Source organism: Pteropus medius, unplaced genomic scaffold (genome assembly GCF_902729225.1).
Source record: "Pteropus medius unplaced genomic scaffold, Ma_sr-lr_union100, whole genome shotgun sequence".
NCBI classification, from domain to species: domain Eukaryota; kingdom Metazoa; phylum Chordata; class Mammalia; order Chiroptera; family Pteropodidae; genus Pteropus; species Pteropus medius.
The window spans coordinates 80,531-96,615 of record NW_024354504.1 but is presented as its reverse complement, the minus strand read 5'-3'; the positions used below and the strand labels follow the sequence as shown (position 1 = coordinate 96,615).

The window sequence follows — 16,085 nt, the reverse complement described above, 5'->3', positions numbered from 1 at the left end:
TGTAGTAAGTTAACACATTTATAATATATTTAAGATTTCGATCAGTTGTATACAAATAATGATTACCGTGATAACTTTATCTACAAGAAATTATTTAATAGAGCCTTTGTGTGCATATTTTATTGTAGAAACTGTTAAATAGAAAATATAATAATATGTTAGTATAAAAATCTTTGGGACAAATGGAATGGAAATAGGATTTGAAGGTTAAAAACGAATATTGCTTAATATCTGACTACTGAATAAAAGCTTGTTAATTTTTTTAATGAATGATGGTGGGTTCAGATCACTAAGCTATTTAGGTTCTTTTATCCAAAAAAGAGATTATTTAACTTAAGTAATTGACAATGAAATATGCTAAAAAGTATACCCTTTTAAGCTTGTGTTGAACGTTTTTAGGTGTTAATTTAAAAATATACAAGTGAGCACATGCTGTTTAAGAATTATTTTAGGAATAAGCGAGCAAGGGTGCTTGAAAATCGCCGGCTTGGGGGTTTGAGCTTTTTTATTCTGGTGTTTTATAATCACTGCTGGAGAAGGTGCGTGCGCTCCATGGGTGATAACTGCGAGGCTGTACATTGTAGTTTATGTGGTTCTGGCCTCACAGAAATCAGATGTTTACCATCTGCTTTAAATTTAGGGTATTTTCTGCATTTATTCAGACATTCCTTCTTGATTTAAAGCACGATAAAATAATGATATTTTTATCAATTATAGTGACTTAAAAATATTTGCTTAGTAAGAGCAAGATTGGACATTCTTGGGCATTTTATATTCTATAAACTAATAAATTTTCTAAATGTTCCCCCCACTTTTTTTTTTTGCAGGTAACAGAAACGAGCATAAGCTTTATCCTGAACTTTCCAGTTATCGTGAGAGAGCTGGTAAATAAAAATTTCTATATATTATAAAAGACTCACATCTACCTCATAACCACAAACTCTGTAATTAAGCTGGCAGGTCGTGAGACTCTCTGGGGAAGCATCAGGCCCCCGTCCTCGAGCCACAGGATGTGAGCCGAAGCTTTTGAGGAGCTTCGTTTAAAAATGCTCTGCTTCTGTCCCCTCACTTGCTTTTATGTGAGGTAACAAGAGTGATGTGGAAACCAAAACAGATACGGTCCTTTGACCTGCCTTACTGTGATCCCCCGGAGAAGACGTTCTTTCAGAGAATTAAGCAGTTATTTGGAAATGTGACTGGGACACCAGGGCAAAGGTTAAACAGTTGTAAAATGGTTTATTTGTTCACATCGCCTTTCGTCACGAGAGTCACAGAACCATACGCTAGTGGATTAGACTCTCGAGCTTTATATGTTATGTTTCCTGCACATAGACTATCAAGATAACTAGGCACCCTTTATTTAAAATTCATAAAATTATTTCAAAGACGTCTCTTTTGCGGGCCCCCGAGCAGAAGCCCACCATTCTCCACTGGGTCTAGGCCCTGGCTTCCCCCTGCCTCCAGCCTGGCTTTCCCTCCTTGGAGTGGGTGTGCCAGCTCGGAGGTGGCCTTGGCGCACGCGGAGAGGTGCTGCCCTCTCAGGCTCACTAAGAAAGCTCTGTGAGATTGTGAAAAGGGCATTGTGCTCTTTGTGATTCACAGAAACTACTGAGATTGTCAAAAGTGTGGCCTATGGACACGTGTCCTTTAGGAGCTAAAGAGGTGAACGTGTGACTGTCGACACCAAAGTCGCAGACACACCTGGAGCCTGTGTTACAGCCTTTCGCCTTAGGGCACCGTTGGGGTCTGACCCACACTAGGTGTCCTGCGGTTAAACGCGACGAGGTCAGCAGCACCCGAGCTTGCTTGCGGGGGCCGGGGCAGGGGGAGGGTTGCCCAACGGGGACACGGAGGGGGAGGGTTGGTGGCTACAGGGCACGGAGGCTGTGGACCCCGAGAACGCCTTGGTTATGTGACCCTGGGGACGAGGCCCCCTGTCCTCAGTGTCTGCCGAGGTCAGTACCTGGTGCCTGACAAATAGAAATGTCTCTCAAAAGGCACTGTGGGAAGATGCTGAATGACGAGAATCAGGACCTTCAGAGGCTCCGGGGCCAGAGGCTGGTCCAGCGGCAGCACAGGTTCCCGGCGCGTGGTCCGAGCGCAGCGTCCCCTGCCCGTGGCTGGCCGGCTGGGTTTTGTTTTTATATTTGAGGGTCAGATGAGTTAAGTTGTACAAACAGTAGGGAATAGGTTAATAGTAATATTAATTTATTTAAGTTCTTTCTCCAAAATAAGGGATTTTGAAGGGAAAAAATTTTTAAGTCTGTTTCTAAATTAAAACTTACATTACTGTGTTTTTTAAAAAGCAGCTGTGAGACCAGTTAAGCCCTTCCCCAGGGCTCCCTTACCGAGCGCCCTTGGGGGTCGAGGTCGTGGCACACGGGACTTGCCGTCCGCCCTCTGGCCAGTTCCCAAGCTGGCCCACGCCCGCCCCAGGCTGCATGACGATAATTCTCCAGATCGCGTGCGCTTTGGACTTGTAGCCCGTGGGAGCGCCAGCTACACAGGGCCTGGGCCTCTCGGCGAGACGGGGCTCGCCTGTCCCCAGCCCGGTGGACTGGCAGCTTTGTAACTGAACGTCGGTGCCCCGCCTGCGCCAGTGCCCCCCACCCCCACCCCGTGACTGCCAGTGGCGGTCTGGACGCTCCGGGACTACGCCCGCCCCCTGCCCGCAGCACCCCTCCCCCGTCGGGGCACTCGCCATGGACACTCACACTCCTACAGAGGACATGGTCCCTGAGGCTGTCGGCCCCATGTGTGGCCTGGGGGTCGTGAGTGCCAGCATCGAGTCAGCCGCCCAGTCGTCACTGAAGGTGACCGAGTGTCAGCCCGTGTGTGCGGCTGCCTCGTCGGAGCGGGGAGGGGAGAGGGTCAGTGCCTACCACAGGCCCAGCCGCCGGTCTTGTCTGCTGCACGTGGTGACCGTCCGCGTGGCCAGTGCGCGTGTGGCAGCTGGCACAGCGGTGCCACCAGGACGCCCTGACACTCCTGTCACTTGCTTCTTCCTGCTACACACACGTCGGGGCTGGGGGGCTCGCTGGCGGCTTTCGTTGTCTGGCTTTGGGTCATCTGATGGCGCTTCATGAGAAAATGACATTCAGAATGATTTTTTCTTTGACATGGACTCACATTCCTCCGACCTGGTGACATGAGGCGTGACACAAGGACTGGCCCGGGCCACGGCTCCTCTCACACAGGGACGGCCACTGATGCGGGCCAGAGGTCATGTGACTGGTTTTGATGATGTCCAGACTGTATCACAATTTTTTTTGTGACATTCTTTTAATCTTATTCCTTCAAATCAGCAGACTAAAAGTAAATATCGTGTAAAATATAAAAATATGCAGAACTTTTTGTTATAGAAAAACTAATCATACCAGGAATATCTCCAATGTCGCATACTAGTTATTATAAAGGTTATTTCTTCATAGAAAGCATTGCAGCACCATCTTGTGTGGCTACAAATTCAATGTTTCGGTCAATGTCGTTTAATTAAAGTGTTAACTATTTCTACTTCTTACTGACAGGCAACTTCAGTTTATTTTTTATTATTATAATAGTTTAGGTTCCAATAAGTAGCTGGTTTTAGAATTCAGTTGTTTATGTTTTCAGTGTATGTGTAGTTAGAATAATTTATGCACAAGGTTATATGAAGCAGCAGTTTCGAGTTCCATGTAGCTGAGCACACAGAAAGTATGTTTATATTTTTATGATGCTCTACAGTTTGTAACATTTAATGCCTTTTACTCATGTTGACCACTCAAGTCACAAAGTGTTTTCTCCCATTATAGTACATTAAGTTCTACACTCGTGTTGAAATTTTCGTTAAACATCTGTAGACATGCTTCTTGATGTGCTAATTTGAATATCATCTGTTTTGAGAGAAATAACCCATAAAGCACAGAAAGGGACACAGCCATGAAGCCTGAAGGAGGAGAAATATCTGCTGAGGACGCAGCATAACACAGAAATCGAACCTTATGTGATACGATCGTGAGCTGCACTTCATGGAGCAATCACGACTCTGTCAGAAGAAGAAAAACATAAATGACGTCGTACAGATTGTTCAAAGTTCAAACAATTACAACCACAAATATTTGCTAAATACATTGCTAAGAATATAATAATATGCAGTTTGATTTGTGTGGTTCTAGTAAATGTTGTTATCAAACATTTGCTCTTTTCAAAGAAAAACAAGTTTAATAACATGGAAATCACAGACCATCTGCTGTGGGTTCTACTGGCCTGGGAGGCCTCACGATACCCTGATCTGTTAATTTATATCTCACCTGCAACACTCCCAGTTTTTCCTATTAAAAAATGTGAATAATGTAAGTGTTTTTTTCTTGTTTCAGGCAATTTGAGTCAACCCATAGAAGTGACAGCTCTATATTCTTTTGAAGGACAGCAGCCGGGGGATTTGAGTTTTCAAGTTGGAGACAGAATCACAGTCACATCAAAGACAGACTCGCACTTCGACTGGTGGGAAGGGGAGCTTCGAGGTCACACAGGCATTTTTCCAGCCAACTATGTTACCATGAATTAAACTTTATGTTATTTTCTTTGAGAATTATAAAAAAAGTTATTTCTACACTGACAGGATTTGCTATCCAGTTAAGCAAAATTTAATATAAATTTAAAAATACCGTTTATTCCATATGTAAAAGGTTTTGTTTTCTGCATATAAATGGCCAACTTACATGTCTTTAAATACTTTGTACTGATTTTATCACATGCACTATTAGATAGTTAAGATCCTCAATTTACGTGGTCACAGTTCTGTGTTCATTGTCAAACATCACTAAACATTTGATTTGGCGAAGCATATGGTAACTGTTTAATTTGAGAATCTTAAGGGTAGGACATAAATTCCAGTTCATATATTTCTATCTGCAAAGTGACTAGAGAAAAAGAAATCAGCTTAGATAAAGTAGTAATACTTATAGAGTTGTAGATATTCACTAGAATGTGACTCCTTAAAATTATCTTTATACCTTCAAACACTACAGATAGACATTTATAGTAGAAACACCTTTGAGAAGCTCAATCAACCATGGAGGCCCCCATTAAGCCCTCTTTGTGCTCATTGCTACCAGTAGGATCGACTTCTAGTTTTGTTGTCCCCAAATAAATGTGGTTTTTTTTTTAAATGTTAAGTTAATGTCTTGATTTTTTCTTGTTTTCTTTTTGTAAAGCGGTCATAGGCCCCGTTTCTGATCTGCCTTCCTGGGGCTGCTCATACTCAAAGTTTTCATTGGCATGTTGCGTTTCACTATAAGGGTTTCGATTATCATATTATTAAATTAAGTAAATTTGGCAGGGATTATAAATACGTAAAATGACAATTTTGTATCTAAAGGTCTTTACGAACTAGAGCAAAAGGCAAACCTGACATGATATACTTCGACTGGGGGGAATGCGAGCACGTTCTCCCCTCCAGCCCATTCTCCAAATGGATTAAGTACAAGTGGCGAAGGGGTAGTTTAAAAAAGCAAACATGGAGATTTAAGAATTTCCAGACTCTTAACTCACAGTCAGTCTTCAGTAAAATATCTATTTTAGGCCAAGGAAAGGAAAAAAAAAATATTGTGTTGGCTGGAATTAACAAAAAGGCAAAGTAATACAAAACTCGGCAAATTTTCTCCAAAAAGCAATGAAAAAGCTTGACAAAGTTGTGGAAAACAACCATCTCTGAACGGCGAAAATTAACCAAGGCACATAGCAAGGTGAGGAGCATTTAGGTTCAGGAAAACTGAACCTCGGTACCACCCCCCCTCCCAGTGTCGCCGTGGCCTCGTCCACGCGCCGGGGACCCTCGGGAAAGCCCCGGACCGTGAATTAAATTCACTCTCGCCGAGGACTGTGGTGTCGCGTCCCGGAGGGAAGGTCACGTGACAGCGGCCACCAGCCTCGCGTCCGAGGGCAGCGTGGGGACCGGTCCCGAGGAGGGCGGGCGGCCGGACACTCCCCGGCCTGGGTGGCGACCGGCCGGACACTCCCCGGCCTGGGTGGCGACCCCCGGGTCCGCGGTCCCGCGACGCTGCGACTGTCACGCGCACGACGGCGTCGGCATCGCGGAGGAACGAGGCCCGCGGGCTGGTGCGGGCGCGGGGTTCGGGGCCCGGGGCCCGGGGCAGGGGGCCGGGGTCCGGGTTCGGGGCGCGGGGGCCGGGGTTCGGGTTTGGGGTTCCGGGCCCGGGATCGGGACTCAGGGCGCGGGGGCCGGGGTCAGGGGTCCGGGGTCAGGGTTCGGGGTTCGGGGGCGGGGCCCGCCATCCGGAACCCTGTCCCGCGCGGTCTGCGCCGGGAGTCCCCACTGACCCGCGTGCCCAGGGGCGGGGCCGCGACGTGAAATGACCTTGAACGTGTCAGAACATCCCAGGGACATAAGACAGGGGGGGAGACGCGCCAGGCGCACTGGGGTTGAATGGAGAACAGGAGATGCACTGCACGTGAAGAAAGCCATGTCTGTTGTCGTCAGAAATAAAGTCACATGGGTGGCAGCATGTGACAGTACAAGCGCCTGTCCAGGGCCAGAATCGAGGATACAGACAGGTGGACGCGGGGACGCGCCTTCCCCAGCACTGTCCCCTGAGGCTCCGCGATGAGCCACCCAGCTCTCGCCGGTTCTGAGAGCCAACACCAAAATGCCATCTAAGCGCCGGTAACAGGGACCTGCATCCTTGGAGAGCCAGTAGATTACAGCGCGGAGCCTGCAGAGTCTTGGGGTGCTCCGAGAACGTGGACAGGGGCCACCTGAAAGGACCGCATGACCAACGCTAGGGCAGTATGGGCAGCAAGACAAGCCTTAGAAACGTTGTCATAACCCATAAAATGTGATAAATACTCTGATTTCTCACTGAGGTAAATAACTGAATAAACAGACAGATGGGGCCGCAGGCAGTTGTCCCTCACAGAGGTCCAGCAGGTGAATAAAGACAATCAGAATCCGAAACTGACACACCACAGCAACAGCCACTTACGGACACAAAATTGGTGATTGAAGGGAACGTACAGAGCTTCGAAGTATCTCTTCAAGGCAATTATTGATTACACAGGAAAAACTAGTAACCTTACAGTGGAGAAACCCAACAGACCTCTTGGCCAGGGGTGGGTGACGACATGACCCACAGCGAGATGCCAAGGAACCGTCCACAAAGCACCTTCCCTGCTCTCCCCACAAGGACCATCTCATCGTGAAGGACATGGAGGGACCGAGGGGACACAGCAACTAGATGCAGCCTGGGGCCTGCGTTGGGCCCTGGAAATGAGATTTAAAACTGTTTTACTGGAACGAGTACCAAGGACATCAGTGGAAAAACGGGGGAGCCAGATAAAGCCCACGGGGTAGGTAAGTTTTGCTGATTGTGCTGTGATTCCATAAGACAGGAACATCGGAAGGCTGAAAGTGTGTATAATCTTCGTATTGTTTTTGCAAATTATAAGTTTCGAATTCTTTCAAAATAAAAACATAATCGCGATTGAATTCCGTGCACGTGCTCGAGGGTGGAGCTGCCCCGCCTGGCACCAGGGGTCGGCGCTTGGCTGTCCCCCGTGTTTTCGTATGCGCGTTTACATGACTCCATAACTGCGTTTTATTATCATGGCAGTGAAAACAGAGCTGTCTGTCTTCGGACCCAGGTTCCCGTGGGGCATCGGCACAGGACGGAGGGGCAGGGCGGGGGGTGCTTTGCCAGAGGCGAGGGGCTCCGCGCAACAGGGTCACCTGGCAGTCCGCAGCCCCCGGCTGTCGGCCCAGCTTTCAATGGCGCTTCTGGGAAAGCTGCAGGCCGGCGGAATTGGAAACAAAAAGAAATCCCTCCCGAGGGCGTTCTCTCTCTTCCTGGTGTGGACCCCGCGGTGCTGTGGACACTGCTCCTGGGTCAGACCACCCCGCTGGCCTTCTGTCTGGTTGTCACCCGGTCTCCACGTGTGAGCGCCGTGTCCCTCTGCAGTCACGGTGCATGCTCCGTGACTTTCGTCTGCGTTAAAACCTGTCCTCGGCCGGCAGAAGCTGCTTCTCCTGCTGTCGTGACGTTTTCAAGGGGAGCCTCTTCCTAAAGCGGCCGAGCGCCCCTCTGCCGGCATTAAATCTCCAGCTGTGACATCCTTCACCTTCCTCGGGCTTTAAGCTGTCGCAGGAGGCCTCGCCTCCTGAGTCATGCTGGAGGTCATAGGTCGGCAGTCGGCACCCGCACGCCCGCTGCCTTTTTAATCCAAGATAAAGAAGGGTTTCGCCCAAAGCGCCAGGTTTCCGCGCCTGCTGGCACGGCCGAAGTGACGCTTCGGGGGCCCTTTCTTTCTCTACGTGTGTCCTCGCGCTGCATTTATTTATCTTGAAATGCTGGTGACCGCGGCCGCAGGCCCCTCTGCACGCGAGGCAACCGAGGTCTCGTCACGTCACGACTTCTCTGCGTCCTGGGCGCGCGCCAGGACCACGGCACCGCCTCACTCGGTCCCCTGGTGTCGCTCAGGGTTAGCGGTCTCGCACTAAACTTGCCGACAAGCGCACGAGAACCCTGAGCCCGCTTTGGCTGCGATGGCGCATGGCGTCGCATGGCCTTGTAGGCGACGCTCGGGCTCACGGCAATAGGGACAGGACGTGGTCACGACATTGTCACAGGAGCCCAGTGTGCACCACAGATAACTTTGTGGGTCATGATTTAACACAGCTTCTTAATGTTGGTTTACATTTCTCTCGACTGTGAATTGTGCGTAAGTTTTAGTAAATTTTAACTTTTTAAAATAGATTTGTGTGTATTTTAGGGTAGTAAATAATAAAACAGACCAGTATCTGCATATATTTTATACATTCATGGCATACGTAACTTTCACTTCACTTTAAAAATATTTCTAGGCTATGCAGTTTGCGAGTTTTTTCAGATTGTCACAAATCTCCAAAACAATTTCCAATATATTGATTGAAAAAATTCTACATATAAGTGTGCCCTCGCAGCTCAGACCTCGTTGTTCAAGGGTCAACTGTGTTTGGGGAAATGAACTCTTTGTGACGCCGAACGTGAGACACATCAGGTGTCCACTGGGTCTCAGCTCCCACGACGTCGTGGCAGGCCAGCTCCTTCCTGCCCAGACGCGGCTAGCCGGCGTTTCTCAGGCCAGAAGGCAGGCCTGAGGGAGAGCCTTCCTGTGTGGCTCCCTCCCACAGGTGGCTCTGAGCCGCTGGCCTTCGCCTCCTGCAGGCTGTCACGGAGCTTGGCCGTCACCAACACGCCCAGCTGAGCTGATGCAGGCCTGTAGCTGCACCCTCTCAAAGCTGACGACCAAACTGAGGTAGAAATGCACCTGGGCGTGTGTTTGAGGACCTCAAAAAACGACCAACAGACTGACGGGCGATTTTTACTCAGTGTTTTGGATTTTTAGCCCCCGACTTATTCTAAAACAATCGTGGTCCTTATTCCCACAGAAAAAGCAGACACGGGCGAGCCCTCTGACGTACCCATCCCTCCAAAGTGCAGCCCCATCTGAGTTTATTTTCATAATTACATGCATATTATTTAAAAGAAACAAAGAACATGGAAAAAATAAATAAAGTTTAAAATAAGCTTTAAACTGTGGGAATGCAGGGAACCCAGCCGGAGAGGAGAATGACAGGCACAGTGAGCACCGTCTCTATTTTAATATTCCGAGCCTGGCGCGGTGACCCGTGCGATGGGGGGTATGTCTGCTGACAGAATTACGGGTCCAGAAATGAGATAAACGGATTTTGTCCTGATATCTTCGATGAATTTCAAAGCATGTAAAGCGCAGAGAAAAAACAGCCGCCGCTGGCCGTGCGGGTGGTGAGGGCCCGGAGCGCGGGGTTGTGTTTCTTCCAGTGTTACTCTCTCTGCAGCCATATTAATATTTTATCTGTCAGTACCGATGAACACTGAAGTGTCACCCAGCATTAAACTCGTGATGATAACTAAAAACAACACAAAGAAGTGCTCGTGCTACATCGTTCGGAGAAAATTCAGGACACACAATTTTATGTGCTTCATGATCCAAGCGAGTAAGCTCTGTTTGCATTTAGAGTCTGGAGGGGAAAGTACAGGTGGAATATTTTGCTGAGATTGTGTAGAAGTTTCCTTCATCCAAAATTTTATATGATATTTTCTTAATGATAATAACAGCTATTAAAAGACTTCAAGTATAAATTGATTATTTCCCAAACGGTAAAAATAAACGTAACCAGGGGAAGTGTTTGCTCCTGCTTTGTCCTTCCTTGCTCGCCTTTGCCGATCTAGCCGGGACTTCTCTCCAGCTTCTCCGAGGAGATTACAGTCAGCTGCAAAGACCCTGAAGAAGAGGCCTTCCCGTGGGGTGACGCTGGTGACCCTTAGAGGCCAGGCCGGTGCGTCCCAGTGTGGACGGGTTAGCCCCTCACGTAGGGGCTGAAGCAGGTGCCTGAGACGCCAGCCACGGCTCACCGCCCAGGGGACACCTTGGGCAACGCTCACGATGCTCGTGCTCGGAACCATGAGCACCAACCACGAGCCTCCCGCAGGCTGAGGACGAGCCGGCCCGGCCACTGCCCCGGGCGGCCGCAGAGGTCGGACGTCCACTTGGTCCGGAGTGTTTATTTCCAACAGTATTTGAAGGATTTATCAAAGACAAGACTTTTTAAATGCTATAAAATATTCAGTTAAAAAGACTGAGTCCATGACGTATGCAAACCTGCACAAACCACATGCTCCTAGAGACAAAGCGATGAAATCCTAAGCTTCCGCTTCCCAGGGCATTACGGTGGGTGCCCAGGCTCCGGGCCGTCTGACCTGAGTGCCACTTCAGGTCAGACTGGAGAAGAGGCTTTTCCACCCAAAGCAGAGCCCCTTTCCCCTCGCCGTCAGCGTGGGACAGCACAGCCCGCCTGTGGGCCGAATGCTGCTGCACTCGGTTCCACGAGTCCGAGGTGAGCTTCCACGAGCTGCTGCACTGAGAACCCCAGAAAAGTTAAACTGGACACAGGACCAAATCCGCCCTGGACAGAGATCGTTTCTCCCACCGCTGGTGACGCTGAACTTTGCTCCAGTCCCAGGAGCCTGCAAAACAGTGGAGGTTGGGCTCCCCCCACCCCGTGTCACTGCAGAGGACATACACGCACACACACACGCACAAACACACACGGAGACGAGTCTCTCTCACACACACACACGCACACACGCACGAAGACAAATCTGGACGCCAGGCCAGGCGCAGTCCTCAAACCCCCTTCTTTGTCCCGTGAATAATTAGTCGAGCTGCTTTGTTTCCAGTGACCTAGGGGACAAAATGCTCATTTTCTGACCTCGAGTCCCCGCCTCCTCCGGACTTGGCCCTCCCTTCATTAGGCACTGGGACAAGGAGGCCCCCCAGCAAACGCACCCCCCGCAAACTCTCCCTGATCTGCGAACACAGAAGCCTGGCTTCTGCCCAGCTGCACGTGCTCACAGGGACACCCCCTGCGGCCAGAAGGTCCCCTCCTCGCGGGCAAGGACCTTGCTGAGTAAGGTCAGGGTCGCGTTCCACGTGACACGCGCTGGTGGGCAGTTCCATTGAGCCCTGACACGCGTCGGCAGAGACCCGACGGCCCTCTCTGCACGGAGACCCCCTGCAGGGAGCATGTGGAGGGGCCAGGAGCGAAGCCAACGAAACTTTCTCGAATGTGCAGCCGACCGAGGAAAACGGGGCGAGCCTCGGAGGCCCTGACTGGCCGGAGGAGACCGAACCTTGGCGGGGCTGGAAGCAAAACCAGACCGGAACCCGAAGGTCTAGGCGGCTTCATTAGCGACTCATGAGCCAGCGGCGTCCCGGCCGCACCCGGGACCAGCTCCCAGGGCCTGTGCCCCCCAAGCGTCACAGCAGGGGGGCCGGCGAGGCCGCGGCGGCGCAGGAAATCCAGGGGCCGTTGGGCTGCGCCATGGTGTCTTCGAGGGCAGGAGATGCAGCAGTTTATCAGTGGATCGCCTCTTCTCAGTGTGGGGATGGAGAGGCCCTCGTGACAAGTGACCTTACTGGCACTTGCCCAGAAAGCTCCAGAGCGGGTGATCGAAATCATGGTTCTGGGAGAGGCTGAAAGTGCAACCGGATCGGGTGTTAAACCCACTCGCTGGCTGGATTTCAGCCCAGGCGACGCCACTTTGGGCCTGCGTTTTTCCCTTAACATCTGACATCCCGGTAACAGCCGGTCCCGCTGACAAGTGCCTCTGTTTTAACCATTTTCCTTCCATTTTCCACAGGCCCTCGGAGCCCCTTCTAGGTGCTGGATGGGATGCCGCCGATTCATAAATCGCTTGATAAACACAGCTAGATCTGCACGTTTACTCAGCTGAGTTTTGTTTTTAACTCGAGCAAGATAAAGAGCGAGGAGAGCTCCTTGGGTTTGGGGATGTGCGTGGCCGACATCGCGACAGCGGCCCCTTCAGGGGGTGCAGTGGGCAGCCCTTCGGAGGGGGCTGAGGGCGAGACTGGGAGTCCCGTGAGGGGCACGGGCGACAGCCAGCTGTGACAGCGGCTACGGATCGGGCAGAGCGGGGGACGTGGAGCCACGCGGGCTTCCCCGGAGGGCGTGTCGTGGACAGGATGGTGCCGAGGGGGACGCCCCCGTGGGAGGCAGAAGGGACACTGACTGACAGTGGCCTTGAGGGCGGTGGCCTTCAGCCTGCTCAGGCCAGGCCAGGTGAGGGGGGCGAACATTTTCAGGTGCTGGCAGGTTTGGTGCCCAGGAGAGCAGGGCTTCCCCACCTGACTTGTGTTTTCACACAAAAAAGCATGAGAAGCGTCTCTGACTGCGATGCGGGAGGCCGAGGAGACAGGGACCAGCACAGAGTGGCCACTGTGGACGCTGGGAGGAGTTTCGGGGAGACGCAGTGTGTGCGTGGGCAGCTGTCGGCGTCCGGCTGAGAAGTGCGTCCTGGCACTGTCCCTCCACCCAGGCACAGGGAGGGGGGACGTGTAGGCGGCGCGGACAGCAGCCCCAGGCCTGGCGGGACGTTTCCAGGTGCTTGACACATGGCACCGAGTGTACAGTCCTTGCTTTTTAGAGTTGTCATGTTATTTGACTCCATTTGGAGCTGATTTTTTAGGTCGCTTTGTATTTGCACAGTCCCCTGCTCAGAAGGAGCTTAGAGGCCGGCGTGGGGGAGGGGAGAGGTGCTGTGCGCGGGCAGGAGGTTCTGCTGTGCTGCTGACGACAAGGACACCCTGTGCTTTTTCTAGGACACCTGAGAAAGAGGAAGGGCATGCGGAGCAGACACCCGGAGGCAGAGGGGAAGACCAGCGAGGGCCGCTTCTCTAACTCACGGGGGAAGACGGTCCAAATCACATTATTTCAAGCCCTTCAAAAATAAAGTAATTAGTAAAAACACTGTATCTCTGATATTACTTGTTTAAATACATGGGCATAAGGAAATGCATTTCAAGAAAACAATCTAAAGGAAGAGCGAAACTAATCAAAGGTACTTGTTGCAGTGTGAATTGTAATAACTTAAATGTCCGACAATAGCACTGTGTAAGAAAATCGTGCATGGTTGCTTTTAAGAATATTGTGCAATAATCCAAATAAAATGTTAATTATGTAGCAACACATTAAAATATTCAATATATAATAGAAAATGAAATAAATACAAGAATATTTTTCTAAACAATGATTAAACTGAGGTTAACATGATTTACGCGACTGAACAAGAACTGGAAAGATTCATGGGAAAATACAAACAAATGATTCGTTAGGGTGGAGAGAATGTTAGGAAAGAAAAGGAAATTCTGGGTTTTTTTTTTTCTTGCATTATTGTTTTGGCTGAACAATTTATGACAGAGACCTCGACCATGACAAAAGTGTTGCCTGTGGGAGGGACAAACGCACACGCACGGTGCTGGTCCGAAAAGCCCTAAAGGGCAAACTCCACGGCCACCGGGGAGCTTTGCGGTTGTCGCGGACCCGGAGGCGGTCACAGCCCCCGCTGACTCCCTCTGCTCCCCCGTGAGCTCCCTTTGCTGCGTTTCATGCCGTGCGTTTGAGGTGCGTGTGCGTCTGTTGCGACCCCTCTTTACCCACGTCCCTTTGCTGAGGGATCGGCCGTCGCGGTCAGCGCTACTAGGCGCGTGGGGACTGGCGGTCACCGCGGTCACCGCAGCCAGGATGCGGCCCAGCGTCCGGCCCAGGGTCCGGCGGGCAGCATGGGGTCCGGGTCGGGCCCGAGGCGCCACCTGGGCCAGACGCCGCGGCACCACCCGCTCGCCCAGCCCCGCAGGCACAGGTGGCACCGCAGCGGCCCCCAGCTCTCCTCCGGGGGCCCCTCCATGCCAAAGACTCCAAGGGAAAGTTTTGATATTTTAGAGGAATTTAAGCGTTTTTTTTTTTACTTGAGAAAGTCTTACCAGCAAGTGATTTGAAGCCAACATGGAGATAGGATCACAAAGTAACGAGTTTAGCATTATTTCAATTATATTTGACATGTGTACTGTACTGGAAGAGTATAAAAATAAAACCTCTCTCCAGACGACTTATAAATATTCTTAAAAAAATAAACTCTGGGTAATTGCTCTTGAATTTTGGCACACACACATGTTTAAAAATGACAACGAAAATGCTTTAATTTTCCCCGGTGTCCACTTTAGCAAATTAAGCCTATAGTTTCACAATTTTTTTAAACATAACTGACATGTCTTGTCTTATTATTAAAATGTCACAAGAGCCATTTTAATTTCTCCTACAAAATAATGGAATATCGTATATTCTTAGCATGTGAACATATGGCTATAATACTTTCACAGGTTGACTTGGAAATATATAATAGTACTAAGAAAATAATATTTATCCCAAGCGTTTATATGAATTAAAAAGTGATCACACAGGGCATTACCATTTTCATACATTGCTTTTTAGATTTTAGCGTTTCCTCATGTTTAAATAGTTATCCCTGGACATAATTTTAATTATTACGTAATACCCGTTTTTTCAATTTGCTAAATAATTTGTCATACATTTGGGTTACTTCCAGCTTTTAGCTGCTAGCTGTGGCACTGTTATTCATGACATTTTTATGTCTAAGGGTATTGTAGCACCCCATTTGCCAAGAGAAATTTCAAAAATACTAAGTCAAAGTCTGTTTTAAAAATTTATTTTTAAATTTTTTTTTAGGTGAGACAACCCTTGGTTGACCTCACAGATTGCAAGGAACTTGTCAGTTTACAATCCCTTATTTTTTAAATTTTTTACGTCTACAGCATCTGGTCTTCCTAGGTGGTCTCCCATCTAAGGACTAACCAGGCCAGACCCTGCTCAGCTTCCGAGATCAGACGGGATCGGGCGTGTTCAGGGAGGCGTGGCCGTAGACCGAAACATTTTTGATATATATTGACACGCCGTTTTTTAACGAGTTGTACGACTTCGTTCAACATCGGTAGAAATGAGGGTGCCCACCCGATGCCCAGGATCACAGCGGCGGCCGCTGCGGAATCGCAGGTTTGGGTGTGAAGAAGAGGCCATCGAGGCCCTACGTGATCTACGTAAAACTCCCTTTGCGCATCTACCAAAAAAAGTCTGTCTTTTAAAGAAAATGTGAAAATATTCCTACTGTTTCCAAAATTTCGCATCTAACACACACGTCTGCCCTGTGAGGTACGAGTTGTTGCTTTTCCTTAGGAGAGACTTGGGGTTCAGAAAGACGGATCTGGCGCTGAAACCTGGCGCCCGGGGCCCTGGCTGGCGGGGTCCTCCCTGTGCCTCCCCGGGGGGTCGCTGCTTCCAGAGAAACCAAGGCGCGGCGAGCACATGGCCCCCCGCGCCCTGCACCCCACTTTCTGCGCCTGCCCTTGCAGTAGGGCCATGCGAGGCCTTGGGCGGTGGAAATGCCGAGGCCTAGGGGTGGCTGTTCTGCAGCTCTGCGCTCGTGAGTTCGGGCTCAGCAGCGAAAGCTCCATCTGGCACCTCCCGAGGCACGCGCGCTCCCGACCAGGAAGGGGGCTGTTTTGCCAAGAGCTGACGAACCTGGCTTGACCGCGGCCTGAAAGAATGCGACACCCCAAAAAAAGGACCCTAGCGCTTCGGAGAATGTTGTTGACGTGACACTAAGCCCCAGATGACCTTACATTCTAAATAAAAG

General features: G+C 50.0%; 1 protein-coding gene and 1 pseudogene across 2 annotated transcripts in view; one reads left to right on the top strand and one right to left on the bottom strand.

Moving 5' to 3' along the window:
- The window catches only part of SH3YL1 (SH3 and SYLF domain containing 1), a 29,119-nt gene extending 23,972 nt beyond the window's left edge, over positions 1-5,147 (top strand). For both annotated transcript variants that reach the window (XM_039855021.1, XM_039855020.1), the window contains exons 9-10: positions 828-884; positions 4,356-5,147. In XM_039855021.1, the coding sequence (XP_039710955.1) occupies positions 828-884; positions 4,356-4,546 (248 nt within the window). In that variant the 3' untranslated portion in view covers positions 4,547-5,147. The remainder of the gene's footprint in view (positions 1-827; positions 885-4,355) is intronic.
- A 10,051-nt stretch (positions 5,148-15,198) lies between these two features.
- On the bottom strand, positions 15,199-15,317 carry LOC120596549 (uncharacterized; annotated as a pseudogene).
- Positions 15,318-16,085: the final 768 nt, after the last annotated feature.